General features: G+C 41.7%; 1 protein-coding gene across 1 annotated transcript in view; it reads right to left on the bottom strand.

Moving 5' to 3' along the window:
* Window positions 1-2,623: 2,623 nt before the first annotated feature.
* LOC138605197 (ephrin-A5b-like) overlaps window positions 2,624-16,896 on the bottom strand; it is an 83,513-nt gene continuing 69,240 nt past the window's right edge. The window contains exons 3-5 of the mRNA XM_069677315.1: window positions 9,750-9,815; window positions 9,543-9,623; window positions 2,624-7,775 (exon numbers count right to left, since the gene is read on the bottom strand). Coding sequence (XP_069533416.1) covers window positions 7,651-7,775; window positions 9,543-9,623; window positions 9,750-9,815 — 272 coding nt within the window. The 3' untranslated portion in view covers window positions 2,624-7,650. The remainder of the gene's footprint in view (window positions 7,776-9,542; window positions 9,624-9,749; window positions 9,816-16,896) is intronic.

Raw genomic sequence — 16,896 nt, 5'->3', positions numbered from 1 at the left:
ACGTGATGGTCTAAATGATTTCTCAGACTTCCATACTTGCAGGCAACTTTGTCCTTGAGAAATAACAGTAAATATACAACTAATGTGCAACAGAACAAATATGTTTTGAAGGAAATGTAATGCTGACCTGAATAACACCTGGATCCCACAGGATCCGTGTCCGGCGCGTTCTGTCTGCGCCGCGATTATGGTCCGTCAGATGGCGCGAGCCCTTGCCCACAGGAAGCGTGTCTGATCCGCAGCGCAGCGGAGCGCTGGCCCAAGCAGCTGGAGATCACAAGATCGCGCGAGAATTGCGAAATCACGCAATAACATCAATGCTAACAGAGCAACACACAAACAACAGTTCAGTTTGCACCTCCGAGGTTGATTATCTGCTCATTTGGAGATCATTCTGTGATTTTGGTGCTTCTACCATGGCTGAGTACACTACTTAACTAAAAGTGTTCTTTTTTCAAGATTTCAGTGTTGTTATGAAAACGGAAAAAACGTCTGAACTGTATTTTCAAATTACCGGATGCTGTATGCTGTTTTCGTGTCTGACTTCCTGTTTGGAACGATCTGCTCTGTTCAGCTTGACGCGTGCTTGAAGCGGCCTCAAAAGCGGTCAAAAATAGACCTGGCACATATCTTTAGCAGAGCAGAGCGGAGAGACGCTTCTGGGACGATCTGGAGACGGACCGCGGCGCGTGCTGTGCAATCAAGATCATTGACTTGAATGGGCGTGATCGACTCTGGAGGTTGCGGCGCACTCGGAACCAGCCGGAGACGGATCCTGTGGAATTTGAGGGTAAGAGAAAAGGTTTTCAAAAAAGTTCTCAAAATGTTCATGCCAAACATAACAGTATTATTATTATTATAACAGTAACTTGCTCACTGATAACATCATCATTATGTGGGTATGACTTGGCTGACGTGAAGGAAAGATGTGGTCCTGGTTATCCATTCCCTCTGCTAGAGGCGGGGTACACCCTGGACAGGTTGCCAGTCAATCAGTGCTGACACATAAGCTGTGTGACTCGACTGGTCTACGGAGGATTTCATGTTTACGTCACCCTTACCCTTGTGCCACAAAGCGCTGCTCCTGTAGCCTAGCAACAGGGAGCTTAGCTGGACGTAACTTTACATATTATTTTTCAGATAATTTGAAGTTTCAAGGACCCTTTTGTTTTGCTAGCTGTTCAACTGACGTGAAACCAAAAACTTTAAAGTGTATTCCTCTGCCTCTTGAGAGTCTGCCATCTTGTTTGAATCGGCGTGCAATGAATCTCGGGATACGTTGGGCTACGAAGGATGCACCTGATGAATCCTTCATAGACCGGGAAATGGAGGACACATTTGATCTTATCTAAAGGCGCACTGCTGTGACGCAATCGGCATTGAAATACGTTCTTTGAAGAATGCAGCCCCTAAACTGGGACACAGCTATGACAGACAACCATTCACACTCACATTCATACCTACGGGTAATTTAGAGTCCCCATAACCCAAGCATGTCAAGAGCATGTCTTTGGACTGTGCGAACTCCAGACAGAAAGGCCCCCTACGTCCAAAGCGCAATTGGAACCAAGAACCTTGTTACCACCATGACTTCCCTGGTTAAGAATAGAAAAAGTCTTAAGTGACTTCACGACAAGATCTGACGTTAATTTGTGAAGTTAAAATATAATCTGCGCAGTATTACATTCCTTGTAAAAGTTTTACCCTATAAAATGTCATTCGAGGAGACAGGGTTCAGAAAACAGCCCATAAAACTCATTATTTGTAGTTGCATTGCAAGTTGCATTATTGGAAATGTAGGATCCTTTGTCTTTGGAGCTTGACCCCTTTTAGGACAAAAAAATAATAGGATATGTCAGCATCATTGTATCGATTTTGACCATCCTTTTATCATTCTGTCTCCCTGACTTTGTGAACTTTGTGAAGGTGCAGATGCTAAATCACTGGAGTAAGAGGAGGAAGGATTTCAGGACAGAAACCTGAGATTTCCACCAGCAGTAAAAACTGACTCAGAGAGCTCAGCTGCACCTTCATTACTGTTGATAAAACAGGTTGTTCCAGTGGACCACATCACAGTGTGTTCTTGACCTTTTGCTGGAAATTTCCCATTGTGTTTATGACAGCGCAGTCTAAATGCTATGACAGGAGGTCTTAAAGTTGTTGCGGCTGGTTGGTAAAAGGTGGTAAAGTTGCCGGAGAGAAAGAGAGGGAGCAAGAGAGAGGCAGAAAGTGAGAAATGGAAGCAGACAGCAGGAGAGGCAGAGCGAAGCGAGGAAGCAAGAGAGTGTGAGACTGACTTTTCTTGGCAGAGCAGAACATTCCCGTAAGATTAATTGAAGCTGTTTCTGTTTTTGTTTCTTCAGTCTGTGAATTACCTCCAGTTTATAGAGAAACAGCTGTTCACCCACTTCCCCCGGACTCAGCCTGTGTGATTATGCACCGAGCGACAACCAAGACAAACATCCAGCGCTCACTGGAGCTGCTCGGGCGAAGCCTTCACGCCTTTCTGATGTTCTTTCCATTTCACAAACTGTCTCTCATTTGCATAACGATTAATAAAACAAGTCAGACACGATCATTTACAACGACAGAAATATTTATTAAATCTTTTTTTGTTGTTTGTTTTAGTTAGTCATAGCTGCTCCAACACGTGTATTTACAAAGAAATGGCCTTTTTGTAGAAAATTCTAGTGAGGGATTGAGCAGGAAACAGACATTAGAATAGATAAGATGAGTACATGAGAGGATTGGGCTCATAGGCACAAGGTACAGATACTACAAAGTAAAAGAAATGTGCAGCTTTGTCGCACGTCTGTGTCAAGTTTGGGGAAAGAAAACACAGCTGTGACAAAAGTAGCAAAACCTTCCCAATGCTTGATGCACAGACAAAAGCACACATCCTTTTTTAACATACAGGGGAGGATGAACAGACGCTGCAAACCAGGGACACAGTGGTGTTAGCTTCAGGCTACATGGTACCAAAATCAGGTGAAGAAGAAGAGAGTAGAGTCAATAGATCCTAATACCTGCCCTCTTTGTAGAATAGCTTGCTAAAAATTCACAGCAACCATTTTGACGTCACACCCAGGCTACGGCTGAACAATAAAGTCATCGTGATGTTTTCCAGGTCGCAAAATGTATCGTAGGGAATCTGACAAATCCTGTTTTTTTTCAGTGATTCCCAATCGTTCAGCAACTAAAGATCTGAGCTAAAGAAAATCCAGAAGGCCTTCGGGCCATGTTTTATAGAAAAACAACACATCTGATTGCACGTTAGCTACAGTTAGACAGCACGACACCACACGCGACCAATTCGCCTAGACTCGCGTCTGCCCAGCCTCGTGGTCACGCATGAATTGAGGAGTCTTTTCAATCCAAACAGCTCCTCACAAGGTTGTATGCTAAACAGTATAACACTGTTTTCTTAAAATGGATAAATATGAGGGAGAAAAGCTGTTAAAACGTGGCGCCGCTTGCCTGGTGCGCGTCGCATGCTTTGAGCCGCAAATCGGCCATGTGAGTCCCGTTCAGTGTGTCTGCGCCGTAATGTTAGGATTCAACCACTTCTTAGCAGACATTACCGTTTCATTCTGTTACATAATACGATAGGAAAGGCATATATTCCTAGGTTACAGTAATTCATGCTAGTCAATAGTGATAGCTAGCTAGAAGTTATGTAAGCTAGCTAGCGCATAGATTAGCTAGGAAGTAGTTGAATGCTAATGTAAGTTGTCTTCTAGTAGTCTAAGGAGTTGTTTTACCTGTTATGGTACCTAGAATTATGGCCCGTAGACCCTCCAGATTTTGACTAGCCATTTTCTTTTCAGTTGCTTAATCTCTTCAGAAGTAGTGAAATTGAGAAAAAGAAAAAAAGTTTGATTCTGTATGCAAACCTGGAAGCCAGCAGGATGATATTATGAAGCAGGTTAGCTACCTATACTAAGCGTGATGTTGGAGGAAACAACGCCATGTGAATATGGTGGCGTTAACCGTCACCTAGCTTTGACACAGCTGGAGTTGAATATTAGCAAAAGGACCACAACATCCTGCCTCTCAAATGACAGTGGATGCAACAATATAATAAACAAGAGTGGCTTGGGAAAAAAAGAAGATATTCTTGCTAACGGAGATCCATCTGTTCTTTCTTCAGGCTCTTTGATTCATGATTGTAACCCGACCACGCTGCATGTTTGCACACACGAACATTCACAGACAGGGGCGTAATGTCGATCCTGTATTTTTTCTTGTTTCATATAAAAGACATATAAAATGAAACAAAGCATTTTTTATATCAAACAGTGAGCTTTTTTTTCTTGCTAATAACATTAATGTGTCAGTTAAATTGCCCTTCGAAAGAGGTGTGAAAAAAGAGAGTATCTAATACTGTAAGTTACAACAGGCTAACTGTTGGATACACAGTATCCACGAAACTAACTGATTGGTTTTTCTCATCGTGGCGTTGCTAGAGGCGATGATTACAGTGACAGTGGACTCTTCATGATGGCCAAATAAAATGCATGGAGGCTGATAGTTATGAGGGGGAAAAGATGTTCCATAAGAGTGGACGTGTTTGACATCAAATTAAGAATTTTAAAAACATCCTTTTTAAAATAAATGAATAATTCCTCCCCTGAAATGATAAACTCAAACTGATAGTTTAGGCTGTTCCCTTTGGTTCTTTCCTCCCCACCACACTCAGCTCAGATGTAATAACATCTGTTATTACATGTATGTTTTCAGATTTCCAATTCAAATTGAGATCAGTGAATATTTTACAAATTTTAAATCTGAGATTATGCTTACTTAAAAGAGAGAAAAATTACATTACGAACTACTGTATGACTCGTCCTTTTAATAACACTTTTTTTGTTGCTCCGGAAAGAAACGTATAAAGTTGTAAAAACTATTCTCAAAGTTATGACCAATCTCATTACTGCTTTTCATTACTTATACAGTATATCAAAATTCCCCTATTATATCAGTCTAAAGCCCTTTTAACACTGTGGTTCCACCTCAGCGCTGTAACAAAGTTCTGCTGTCATGCAGCCTTTGCCATTTTACATTGGACCAAGTAATGCCGGCGTCAAGTCTGTGTTTTAACACAGCGTTCCGGCGTTCCAGCGTTATGGAAGCAAAACGTGCGCGAGGTGTAAGCAAACATTGCTTGTTTAAAATACACACACACGGCGCTGTTGCACCCTGCTGGCTCGGCTGTTTGCACAGACGCTGTTTCGCCTCTGTTACTACTTCCGATGTCGGCTCAGAGGTGGAATGAGGTCGAGTAATCCAGCCTTGAACTGGCAGTGTAAAAGGGGCTTAAGAGTGGCCCACTCCATATTACCATGCCAGGGAGCTACAGGTGCAACAGGTGTTTCAGGAGTACAACTATTAGGGCTGTGGTTCAATTCTGGGTATTGGTGCTGTTGAGTGTGATGGGTGGAGAATAGGGTAACCCAATTATCTATGTTTTTATATCCTCATAATGTCATCACCAGACATGTGGGGGTCTCCCCTGCCCATGTGTCTCACTTTAGACCAAGAAAGTAATAAAATGACATTGCTGAAAAACAGATTTGTTTACATTCACGAGTGAATTTCACTTCAGAGTTGCGAGACCTGACAAGTATAGATATCTGGGCAGGGAAAAAAGCTGTCTGCCAGCAAGTCATGCAACGCTATGGACGGATGCTGTGGACAATTGTATTATTATCTGTGCTCAGAGCGAAGCTTTGGTGAGCAGGAGTACAAAGCATAGAGATGCAAAGTTTTATCAGATTGCACAGCGCAGTTGTTGAAAATGGACGGATGGAAAAGGGATCGAAAACGGGTAACAGTGACTGCACGCAGACATGCCAGACTCCACCGGAAACATCTCTACATAGTAGGGAGAAGATTTTTAGATTCTACTTTTTAATCATAATTTTGTTCCTCAATATCAGCAGGCAAAATCACGACTACATTGTTCTCTTCAATTGTCGACAGTGGATTTTGATTTGCGTAAGTCGGCACAAGCCAAGCGGAAAAGATATGTTTACTGCAACAAACCAAGACTATTGATCTCAGCAGGAGCACTACACAGCTCCACGTCTGCTCCTCTTCCTCCTCTCAGGTCCACTTTGGTAGTTTCAGTTTGCCTCGTTAGAACAGGACACCTCGCTCTGTTTATTCCAGCGACCATGGTGGTCGATTTTTCATTCCAGAAATAACCAGCGCGAGGGTGCCCTGGTGTATTCTCTGTACCGATGCCACTTTACACAACATCAAAGAGGGCTTCTGAACCACACAAGGCCCCCCCTCTAAACACGCTGCTACCACCTGCTCTGTAAGTCCGACACCGTCTCACTGAAACACCTTCTGCCACAGAAACCTTGTGCTGCTTTAAAAATCATCTTTTCACGTTCGGACACATCCCTGAACTCTGTAGGATATTTGCCTCTTTCTATATACAATAGTCGTGTTATAACAGTGATTCACAAAAGCAATAGTGTAATAGTAAAACTACATTGGTGACATTTTTAATGACAGATTCGAAACACAATTATTCTACCATTTCTACACCCTGATAGCACATCAGACTTTTTTTTCTTTCTGGACTTTGTTAAAAACGATTAAAAAAAACATCATCAGCGATCAATGCAAGCAGATACATCAACTGTGTTTTTGTATGATTGTATCAAATAAAGTGTGTAATATGAGCTAAATTAACAGGTAAGTTGTTTTTATTGCCTTTCTACTGTACTTGCAGACTAAACCAGAACAGAAAAAAAGCACAAGGACTTCACAATAAATAGGAAAAATACATTTTGCCTGGCAAAAATCCACTTCTACGCTCCGCTGTCATATTTTACTGTACACCCGTGTTGGCTGCTACAATTGAATTACGTGATTTAATAAAAAACAAACACATTAATCAATCATTAAACCTCCCCTATCCAAACACTAAAAGATGAGTGCTTCTTTTAATTTACTTTTTTTACTCTCCTCCACAGTCCGAGACGATGCATCCGACTCTTCTTTTAACCTGAGAGGAAGGTTAAGTCGCCATATGTCGTCGAAAGTCTCCTACCATCAACATCCTTCTTCTTTTCTTTTTTTTTTGTTGGACCATGTTGGACGTGTCGCTTCAACTTCTTCTAATCCTCTTCCACTCTGATGTGAGATTTGAAGATGTTACATTTGTGGGATTACATGATGTTTTCCTGAACAAAAACAATGTAAAAAGTCTGTAAACTTTTGAGGGATCCTGCTGTGCTTCTTTACAATTCAAGCTAAAAAAGTGTACTGATTGTGTCGTTTGTGTGAGTGTGTTTAAAAGCATGTATGTGCGCGCTTGTCTTGAACACAAAAAATGCTCTAATATCTGCATACTGTGAACGGTAGTGAGGCAAACAGGTAAGAGACTCCGCCCCTTTCACCTCAGGGCGCCGCAGCAATCAGCACCCAACAGAGAGTCAAGAGTCACACGAGTTGGCAAGTCAAAAAACATCGAAGGCTTCAGCGTCGAAGTCCCTTCCTCTCTCTTTTTTCAACGAGAGAGATTGTCAGTGTTTGTTTCTAAAAAGTGCTCCTTGAGGGGAGGGGTTGCAGGGTAGGGCGGCCTGTAGTCCAATCAGGACAGTCCTTTCCTGGGGGACTCCTCAGACTCGGGCGCTATAAAGACAAGATGGCGGCCAGGAGAATGAGGGCGGAGCTGAGCAGGAGGAGTGAAGTCTGGCGCTGACCAGCTGCGTTCACGTCCCGTCGGGACGGCTCTGGTGACTCGTGACCGATGCCGTCTGAAAGGAAAGACGTGAAGGTTATTATTCTCAAGCTAAATAATAATAGCAAAAAACAATAAAAATAAAGTGATTTTCTGGGATTTAAAAATGACAAAGAAGAGAGAAAGACTTGGTACACTCTGGAACATAAAATACTGCAAATTTGTATTGGCATACGCATGAGTAAGGTAAATGAGTTGTTCTCCTTTAGGGCTTCTGCCAGAAAGCAGGGACATTCTGTTGTTAAATCAAAGCTGAACAGTGGAAGTAAAGGTGTTCAGTGCAGGTTGGAATGGCACGCTCCCTATCGAAGGGCAGTGAAGAATCAAAATGAGTGTGAAGATGATAAATATGGTTAAATATTTATGTAATGTTGCTGTAATTAGCTTTTAGAAGTGTTGTTTGATGATTTTTTACCTTTGGAAAGAGAAGGCTGGCTGTTTCTCCCTGTTTTATTTAGCTTTCTGCTAAGACAATCAAACTATCTGCTTGCTGCTGTGTCAGAGTTAGCATACACAAATAAAAGAAATGAGAAGGGTATCAATCTCAAAAAAGCTAACAAGCATATTTCTCAAACTTTAAAAATCATTGTGTTTGAACTTTATAGAACAGCAGTTGTTATGTCAAAGTTCATGACTACATGATGATATACTACTGAAGTAGTTCAGAGAATGTGCTCGACACTAAATGTAATTATAAGTGTTCGTCATCGGAACAAAGAAAAATAAATCTGTGTATCTCTCGCTCTTTTAATATTCAAATTGATAATCCAAAAATGAAAAAAATGAACTTAAATAACAATTAGTTATTTCATTGTTTATTATTCTGATAAAAAATGATGGTGGTTTTAATATTTAATTTGTCCCATTTGCGTGAGCCAGAAGTTCACTTCTTGCATTCTTTCTGCTATTGATGTTGACAGGATTTTTATGAAAATGTTTCTTACATTCCCCTTCAGCTGCTTTTACAGATCTCTTCATTTAAAACATAAAAACACGATGCTGGGCACGGTCAAGACCTGCTGCAAAATTGCAGGCACCACGTTGAATGACCTGCCTGAGGTGATCAAACTCAGGACTCTTAAAAAGGCCCAGTCAGTCCTGAACGATCTGGACCATCCTCTTTTTAAGAAGCTCTTGCTGCTTCCTTCTTGCCGCCGTTACATTGCACCGACTTGTAGGACAAACAGACTGAAACACTCTTTTGTCCCAACTGCTATCAGCCTTTTAAATAGCTCAAAGTGGTGTTTATTTATTTGTTGTCATTGCCGTTTTTTAACCATTGGTGTGTTTCTTATTTTAACCTCTTCTTGTTGGTGTGATTGTTGTCCTGGCTGTAAAAGAAATTACTTCGACTGTCTACGGTGGCTAGGCTAACATTAACCTTGTTAGCCGAGATAAGAGCTCACTAGTTGCACTGAGTATATAGCTATGAAATGACTTTGTGTGATTCTGACTGCATGTTCTTTTCTTTGTTTTTTCCCTGCATTTTTCTCCTCTGAGCACACTAAATAAAACCTGGTTAGATTTAATTCACAGTATGAAACTGAGACGGCTCATAGACATTTTGGCTAACGCAACAAGTAAAGTCATGGGAAACTGATTTTCTTTCTTTATTAAATCATGATGTACAAAATGAAATAAAATTTAAGGACATAAAGGGAAGAATATTATTATCAGACGTGGCAGTTTTGGGAGGTACAAAATGCCTCTTATACACACAAACACACACACACACACACACACACACACGGACACACATTATGTAGCGTTTATTCCCACCAACCTCTGGGTTCTAGAGAGTTGTGACTGTTGTCGTCAAAATCGACCCCTTCCTGCGCGCTCCCGGAGCTTTTCACACAATTGTCTGGGGAAACAAAGAGGACATGTGAAGATTAGAGACCTTGAACGTCACTCGTCTGCAGCCTGAACACAAGCTGGTGCACAACAGAATGAAAACTGGGCAGCATAGACACAACAGTCGGAGACTCACTTTGAGGCCTGACGAAGACTTTGAGTCGAAGGCAGCTCCTCCGTCCCTTGTCGTCAGTGATGGAGGCTGTGGAGACAAACAAAGGGTTAAGAACTTTTTCTATTTCAAAGTACTTTCTTGATCTCATCTCAGGCTGCATGATTATACTCTAAAATGGCACACGTGATATTTTACCCAATGAGGTCATTATGATTTATCCATGTATTTACCTCAGCTTTACTCAGAACTAATTAAATAAGAACATTTTACTTGCAGAAAATGTGTTGATCCTTTTATCCATGTGAATTAATTTTTCATTATTTTATCAGGTAAAAGTCTTCTGGTTGTAATGGCGGCAAAAAAACATTGTTGCAGCGGTTATAACCACAAACAGACCAATCCTACATTATACAAAACCAGCGTTTGAGCAGCGTTAACTTTAATAACAAACCTGAGTGATTGATTCACCCAAACATCACACACAATGAGGAATATTTGAAAGACATTTGTACGGCGCTGAGGCAGAACCGCAGTGTAAATTGGGCTAAACTTTGGTTGGGCGTGAAATGTCTCAAATAGCACACAAATAGAGAACCAAAACCCCAGCTTAATATATTTGTTTAACTTTTAAATTTGAGTAAAGTTTGGTACATCTGTATTTAGACATTCACAGTCACTCTGCAGCTTCACCTGAGACCTCTTCACTCTCTCGTCCTTCATTCAGAAACACCAGCTCAGCAACAAAAACCAACAGTGAGTCAAGGTCGATTTGTTCCACTCATCTCCTTTGAATACAGTCTGAAGAGTTTAACCCCGTACCCTCTTGTCCTTATGTGTAATTCTTCATATTTCATGTTATGAAACAGCTCAATGTCACCCTCATATTTCCAAGTCTAATTTGGCCAGGGGCAGTCGTTTCTGCAGCTGTGTGGCGAGCTGTTAAACTCACCTACGAAAAATCTAATTTTCTCTGTTTCCTGATTGTAAAAAACAATCATTAAAAAGTTTTATTTTTTTGTGGGGTTGCTGTGATTGTTTTGCAGAGCTAAAAAAACTAATTAGTTTTTGAGTTGTGCTGGGAAGCGAGTCGCTAATAGAGCACTGAGGGCGTCTCCAGCTGTGATGCATGACTCCAGATTGTGTCTGCACCTCTGTTGAGAATATTTCTGTTTTGTCTGGCCTTACATAGGCTACAGAGGCTACTTACATAACTTATGTACATCACTAAAGCACCATTATTTGCTTCTGTAAAGCACATCAACTCCTCGTTTCACACGTGAAATGAAGCCCAGTCTTGTGGTTAAAAGTTCTGTTTCTTTGACTAATCCACCACCAACCGCCCCCAAGTGGACATTCACCCTTTTTATACTACAACACCTGACTTTACCACATCTAAACGATAACCGAGATAAAAGCCTGCAGTTTTATGGGCCACTGTTGAAGCTGCTGTTTTTTAGGAGTAATAGCGTGCTTGTTGGGTATGTATCGGCGTGTATGTTGCTGTGGTTTCCTCGAGTATGGTATCTCTGCACAGAAGTGTCCATAATTTGTCCACAGACACTCTTCAATCCTTCCACCCAGACACTTCGTGTGATGGATTCTGGCACAGCGGTTATTCCTGATAAAAGTAAACCATGTCAGTGTTTCCACTGTCGCAGATGACTCTGGCTCTTATTTCAAAAGGCTCTTTATCAGATACCACGCGGCTGTGAGAGCAGATAAAATCGTCTTTAAAACTCCACCATGAGAGGAATATTGGAAGAGAAGCTCAGAGGGAGGACATAAACGAGAGAGAATCGGTGTCAATCACGCCGCTTCTGTCTGTGTCAGCGGGTATCGAGTAACTTACCTCACACCCCGACGGTGGCTCGAAACAGACGGGATAACTCTCCGTCTCAGTTTCTGTCTCTGAACTCGACTGGCCCAGAACCCTGTCGCTCTCTTTCTTTATGATCCCCACTGTCTCTCTGTCTCGGGCTGGCTGTTAATTATCTCTGCTTTGTTTGATTCCTATTAAAACTTTACTCCTCCACTCCTCAACATTTTAAGGGACACTTACATCAAGACACTTAAGGACTAAAGAAAGAAACCACCGTCCAAAGATCCCACTGAGGAGTCAAATTACTCAGATTAGAGCTGAAACTAACACTTGTGGTGTTTGTCAAATAATCTCTTGAGTTAATCTGGATTAAACTAATTATTGTTTAGTGTAAGTGTTTAAAAGTAGCTCAAAAAGTCACCAGTGACGTCTTCAAATTGCATATTTTTTTGCAATTTAAAATCATAATAGAAAAAGCAGCAAAGTCAAACATTTCAGACATTTTGATTAACGACTCAACAGTTAAACAATATGTTTTTTTAACACACATACTATCCGCCACCATGACAAAAGAAACTGTTATCATTATGTTTATGATTAACTCATTGCTCTAAACAGCCACAAACAAGCGGAGGAAAACAAAACTGTGTAGAGATAGGAAAGAGTTTTGGTAAAGGTCAGTGTTGTGTGTAAAATCTTGCTGTCACGGTAACAGCATGACTGCAATACCGCGGTTATGTGACACCAACCGCGGGGTGGATCCAGTGACCGACATCACCGCTATCTTGTTTAACATCACAGACTAAGTGGTGTTACGAGGTACGCGTCTTGCGGCTCTGACGCATTAAAATCTAAAGGGACGCAGTCGAGCAGTGTGCGGTATTGTGAAATGCTAGTTTAGCCGCAACGACAACATGTAGCTTGTCACCACAGATTTCATTTTAACAATACGATACGAACTTAGCAGTGGTTAATAAAATCGTGTTTCCACCGCTCATGCTGTGTTCACTCATGTCGGTGATGTTTTACTGTCTGAGTGACGTGCAGCGCCGTAGTGAAAAAAACAAAACGATCAGTACTGCGACCCTAATGAACAATTAGCCTCAGTAATAATCGACACTAATCGAGTTTTGAATCCAGGCTTTCTGTAGGTGAAGCAGGCAAATCTGTTGGCCAATCAGCAGTGCCCTGATACTCATACCACAGCTCCAATGATATCTTAAGTTATTTTTTTTAACACAGGACAAAAGACTCTGCTCTCCTGAGTGAAAGTCCAGGGTTTGACCCATCCAGCGCCCAAACCAAAGAAGCAGACTTAATCAGTTTTTAACTCCGCTTATTATGTGGATTATATATAGATATATTATCGTAGCTATAAGTGGGAGCAGTAGACAGAAAGAGTTTACTGCAAAAGAAACATAATGCATCAGCAGTAAGAGAACAGGAGCTGCAGTTGTTTTTGAGATCGTAAAAAGGCCAAATTAAAAGTATAAAATCGCTGTTAAAATAAGCTCGCCCTCAGGGGAAATAAAACACAGACACTATTGTTTCCTTTCAGTGAGCATGGTATAAGCAGAATAATGCACCCTGAGGTGTCGTATGTCAGGACATCTCGGCATGCATCATCTCTTTTGTGTTATGGAGAACTTTGTAGTGCTTTGATCTGGTATTTTGAAGGCTTTAGACGCGTGTTTTTGGTCTATTTGTCATTAAACTATTGATGCTATATATGTTAAGCAACTTTTTTTATGATTTTTTTTAGGTCTAAGGAATATCTTTGTTTCTCAAAAATATTACCTATCTATCAGTAAAGTGTCTCAGTTGTAGCTGTGAACAAAATCTTTGCTGCTTTCTTCCTGTTTTGCACTGGTTCTTTATCTTCCCCTGATATTGTGTCACACTGTCTTTCCTCGTCTCACTCTCTCACCCTCGTCCTCACCCCATCCCTCCACAGACTCCAACTCACACACATAATTACCTAACTGTCTCTTCCTCTCCCTCATGTCTGCCACTGAGGTCAGAGTCTGGGTTTTCTATCCTCGAGCAACACAGCCGCGCTTCACTGTGACTGTAACTCCAGCTCTGCCTGCAACTCTACACTCAGCGTGAGCCAGGTCATCCGCCCGCTGACAATGTGACGGCGGTAAAAACCTCCCGGTCACACGCTCGAGCAAATGTTACACGTTCAGTCATGTACTGTGGGACATTCAGCGCCAGCAACACATATCACAGATCTCCAGACAGGCTGGGACCGGACTTTGATGTGACTGTGAGGTGAATTAGACAGATCCTGATATAAATACTGCAGGATCAGATGTTTTTCTAGTGATGATCTGTTTATCTTGCAGAACAAAGCTCTTTGTCTTTGCTTCAGCCGCGAGAAGCTAAAGGGGAACTGTCGGGGTACTGTGCTGGCGGGGTTCATGTCATTATCGATGTAGATCTGCGCTGGCTGTACGGAGCGGGGCCCAGCGTTTGAAGCGCGAGGGCTTTACAGGGAGACAGTCATCTCTCTCACACGGGGAGAGCCAGACTCTCCACTGTCTCCTCAGAAAATTGGATTTCTATCCTCTGAGATTAGGATCAGACTCTCCCCGCTCCACTGGGGCTCTATTAGAAAAACATGCCGCCCTCTGAGGCCACGAGAAACTCGCGGCGCAGACCTCGTCGTCATCTCGGTGACCTTTGACCTTCTAAGACCAGTCGCAAAACTGATCCCACACCAGGGCGGCTTACCTCCGGGTGTTTCCCTGTCTGCCAGACGGCCAGGCCTTTCGCCAACTGCAGGTGTCATCTATTTGACGTGACCCCGCCCCCTCTTCCGCCCTGCCTGGGGCGGATGACAATCACCACGGAGGAGGACAAAGAAGTGTCTGTGCTCACTGAGACAAGCAGACATGAGCCCCCCTTCAACGTGTCAATAACATGGAAATTTAACAGATCCCCAAACCATATTGTCTGTTCAACACTACTTTCTTTAGGTTTCGTTATAATAAGACACAGTGAACTTGCAATTTGACACTGGTACCAACAGCTACCAAAAAACGTAGTTTACTGTAACGCAACATTTCTAGATGTGGATGACGATGCTGCCGGGAAGAAACGCAAGGATTCATCTGGAAAACTGTTTGTTCATGTATGCAGTGACACATCTTACTGATGTCAATACTACGTTCAAGGGTCAGAGGACACACCACTGAGAAGTGTTTGAGTGTATAAATGATGAAGCATTCAATCCAAATAAAGAAAACAATGCTTTCCTGCAAAAATGGAGGCTCAAAAAGTTCTATCTTTAGTTATGCTGTGATGTTTTCTGACTGACAGTTGAGACACCTCAAGGCATGCATGGACATGAAAATCAGGTACAAAAGATAAGTACCTGCTTTAGATAATCACAAAAGGTACGGTACTTTTTTCGTCAACACTGAACACTTTTTTTTACTGAAAATATTTTTCTGTCCAATCACCAAGACATAAATTATTGTGCCCTGCTAACAGTGAGCTAAAGCTAAGCATTACACTGGATAGAAACCTTGAAAACAGTGGATTGATAAAGAAACCCCTCAGTTCTATGGAGCATTTTAGCTTCTTTTAGCTAACTGCTTGTTTTTTGTTTACTTGTTTTTAATTTTGTTTTAAATGGCTTTCACATGGCAGGAGGCAGCTGTTCTCAGTAAAAAAAAGCTTTGATAAACCCCCTGTGAACTACTTGCGAAGCACCAGTAGGAGTTAGCGACTAGCTAAAGTGACTGTTGTGTAGAAGCATTTCACAGCTGCTTAGGCTCACAGGTATTGTAGTGTTCAGAGCGTTTAATTGTACTTAACTCACACAAATAACTTATAAAAACAAGATTCTTCAATAATGAAGTCTCCTGTGTTACAGACTACAGAGGTCACCGTTCATATAGGAATTTATTAGTAAGCCTGGTTCTGGAAGAATCTTGTTACTTTACTTCAATAAAAAATCTGTATCATGTGAAATGTTCTGACTCTAAGGCCTTGGTATTTTCCTGGAGGTGTTTTTGTCTCCTGTTATTTCAGCTCGTGCTCAGATCTCATGTTCTAAGAGGGGAAAAAAGGTTTTTAGTGAACAAGGATCTGATGGATGAGTCATGAACCTGAGTCAGCGAGAGATGGTCCATATGGCCTGAAACCGTTCAGAGCCATATGGACTGTCTCTCTGCCTTTCTCTCTGTCTTGACGATCAATCATCATCAGAAGTCCACAAGAACATCGTCTTCACTCAGTCTCACATCAACCAGAGCCAACTGGAGCAATGAAGCAGAATTAGGCAACCTACGATTTTTCTTATCACCGTCCAAGGAATTGCCACAACGTCAACAATTCTCTGGCATGTCTGACAATGGACCACAGTGTGCCTGTAAAAAACACAATCCCATTGAAGCAATGGAGTCAAGTAGACTAGCCAATTGTCATGGAAATTCAAGAGAAACATCTATGAAGGGTAATACATCACAATAAAACCCTGCAACAAATATGTGTTGAACTCACATGAGGACTATCTTGATGATATTGGGATCGCAGATGCTCTCTTGTAGCAGCGTCCAAGATCATTTAGGCAAAGACTCGAGGAGAACAAATCCTCCAGTGACGGATATTTTATCATCAACCGAAATACTTTACTGCACGGCAATATAACTGCTGGTGGAGGTCCCAAACTGTACGTAGATACAGCATATGTAAAGACAGAATTTTAATGGGGACATCATAATTAAATGGGTGTGATATTTGGGTCAGCCTGTATATTAGAAATAGATGTTGTCACAGTGACATTGCCATTGGCATGGCAAGATGGTATCTGCTGGCGCCATCTTGGATTTTGGAGCTGGAAGCGACCATATTTGGACACGAGGGTTGGAGTTTCTACGCCTCTATCCTGGTTGACAAGTCGCCTTTGCGATGACTTGTCAATCACAGGCAGCTATTCCCTGATTTATTGTCTGTTTTACTCTAAATGGGACCATAATTCACCAATAGAACATCATGCTGTATTGAAGAAGACTTGAAACTTGCAATTGAGACCATTAACTAATTAGGAAAAATGTTAACTGAGATTAAATATCAATCGAGGAATGGGGATGCTTTTCCATTTGCTTCCATATTCTGACTTCTTGTAGCAACCAGTGGAGTCGCCCCCTGCTGGCCAGTAGACAGAATGTGGGTTTAAGGCACTTCAGCATTGGCTTCACTTTTCACTTTTTTATTAAGATTGGTTGGATGAGCCTTTCTGTTTGGTATGCTTTAGGAAACACCTGCGCAGCAACACTGTATAAAAGTTAGGAGAAAAAAACCTCTCCATTCTGCTCAGATGTGGTATCTTTTTTTATG

The sequence above is a fragment of the Semicossyphus pulcher genome, unplaced genomic scaffold (genome assembly GCF_022749685.1).
Source record: "Semicossyphus pulcher isolate SPU_LCO1_2020_fin unplaced genomic scaffold, fSemPul1.0.p SCAF_28, whole genome shotgun sequence".
Lineage (NCBI taxonomy): Eukaryota > Metazoa > Chordata > Actinopteri > Labriformes > Labridae > Semicossyphus > Semicossyphus pulcher.
The sequence above is the reverse complement of the archived record's forward strand: the minus strand, read 5'-3'. Positions and strand labels throughout refer to the sequence as shown.